General features: G+C 41.2%; 1 protein-coding gene across 1 annotated transcript; it reads left to right on the top strand.

The window, feature by feature from the left end:
- The first annotated feature begins 712 nt into the window (after positions 1–712).
- On the top strand, positions 713–2,053 carry LOC141325552 (heat shock protein 30-like). Its single transcript, XM_073834304.1, has 2 exons — positions 713–1,268; positions 2,028–2,053. The coding sequence occupies exons 1-2, from the start codon at positions 749–751 to the stop codon at positions 2,051–2,053; spliced, it is 546 nt and encodes a 181-aa protein (XP_073690405.1). The 5' UTR covers positions 713–748.
- Positions 2,054–2,281: the final 228 nt, after the last annotated feature.

Below are 2,281 nucleotides of genomic sequence, written 5' to 3' on the forward strand. Positions count from 1 at the left end.
TCCGTTTTGTTGATGGCTGCGTTATTTTGGCTCGACTGAAAACTACTGGTTGAGGTTTGAGGTGCCACCTTGTTGCCATGGGAGCAGAACAGATTAATCTCTATGGAAATGTAGATCAACTCTATTGTTAGACGTGTTCATTCCTATAACTTTTTTACCTTCGACTCAAGTGCTTTGCTGACCGTTCTGAAATCAGTTGGCTGTGGGCTGTTTATTAAGTTTATTATAAGTTCTGTGATGTCTGTGAAAAATATGTTGATCAAAGTTTCTGTAAACCTATTACAACAAAATTAGGTATAGAAAAGCTTCCAGCTCATTCTTCCATTAGTATCCAAATCAGTATACCATATATCAGTATAGCAAATTATTCAGTATATAAGTACAGTATATTATTATTCCAAGTGACATCTGATATAAGACAACTCTTAGACCCTGTAAAATAACAAACAACCCAACCAACCAACCAATAAATAAATAAATACATACATAAATTCAGTTTAATAGATGTTTATTGGTCATCTTTTAAAATGAGAGTGTGACTGCTGAGGCGTCTTCAGTTCTCTCTATGCTGCTCCCCAGTGGACGAATCCAGAACTGCCTGGAAAGTTCAGGAACTTGCTGGTGCTGATGAACACACAGTATAAAGCTAAGACACTCACAGAACTGGACTCAAATCTCAAAGCCTTACGACGCCACCAGAGAGACAACGCCACTGAGGAGCAAAACAAGACCACAAAAGACACTGAAAATGTTGAGCCTCAATAGATTCCAGCCTTCCCTCAGCTCATTCATGGGGACTGACTGGCCAGTGCGCAGTCTCTGGCCAGAGATCTCACCTCTTTTCAGACACACAGAGGTACTGCAGGAGCTGAAGAGCAGCCTGGAGCAGCTGGAGAAACTTCAGCATAAGATCTTTGAGGAGATCCAGCAGATGCCACCCTCACAGGAGATCTACCCAGTCGCCTGCACAATGGAGAAAGAGGGAAGCGGCTTTGCTTTGACGCTGGACACTAAAGACTTTTCCCCAGAAGAGCTGTCAGTCAGACAGGTGGGCAGGAAGCTGCATGTCAGCGGAAAGAGCGAGAAGAAGCAGGAGGATGGGAAAGGCTCGTACTCTTACAGAATCAAAGAGTTCAGACGGGTGTTTGATCTTCCTCAAGGAGTGAATCCTGAGGCGCTGAGCTGCTCCATGGCTGATGGAAAGCTCTACATACAGACTCCAGTAAATCAGCCATCTGAAGCAGCTGAGAGGATGCTGCCCATTGACTGTCAAACTCTGAAGAAGTCACAGCCAGAGACAGCCGAGACACAACACAATGCCAGCGCAGTACAGAAGACACTCAACAATCCTGAAAGCACCGATAACAGAGTACAACCCACCGATGGTATAATCATTATTATATAAATAAAATTTGGATTTTGTCCTAGTTAATTGTTTTCTAGTCTTTATGTATTATTCATGAACAAAAAGATGAATGCTTTTTTATATTCTCCATTGAATTTAATAATAAAAAAAAGATCTGCATTAAAGGACAATATCTTTTGTTTTTATATTTCTCTACAAGATAAAGAAATGTTGTAGAATAAAATATCCAAAATGAATTCTTAAAAAAATAAATACTCACCTAAAACAAGTGAAAGAGCTACAAATACCATTTACAAATCTCACCATACAAAATGTGCATTAATCTGCTAACATTAGAAAGTAATGACAAAATATCAAAGACCAGCAGCTCTAAGGCCAGTTGCATGAACATAGCCACTATGTTAAAGGTGCCATAGAACGCATTGATTCAATATTTTAAATTGTTCTCTGATAACTACCCTGCTGGAAAAAAAAAACAGCTAATACCAGCCTAGGCTGGTTGGCTGGTCTTAGCTGGTTTAAGATGGAAGTAGCTGGTTTTATCTGGTCTCCCAGGCTGGTCAGGCTGGTTTTAGCTGGTGGTATCCCTGCCTGACCAGCTAAGACCAGCCTGACCAGCATGGCCAGGCTGGAAAAATGGCCAAAACCCCTCTAAAACCAGCCTGCCTTCCAGCTATGACCAGCTAAAACCAGGCTGGTTGACCAGCTAAAACCAGCCAACCAGCCTAGGCTGGTTTTAGCTGTTTTTTTTTCACCAGGATACGTAGAAGGTATATGGAAAAGGGCAAAAAATCTCCAGAAACTGTTTTACAGGTCCATTTACAACCCTAGGATTTGTCCCTAGAATGAAATGGTCTGTTATTACCTTATTTGGAAGGATCAGGAATAATAATGATGAGCTCTGCTCTGATTGGC

Source organism: Garra rufa, chromosome 2 (assembly GCF_049309525.1).
Source record: "Garra rufa chromosome 2, GarRuf1.0, whole genome shotgun sequence".
In the NCBI taxonomy this organism is placed as follows: Eukaryota; Metazoa; Chordata; class Actinopteri; order Cypriniformes; family Cyprinidae; genus Garra; species Garra rufa.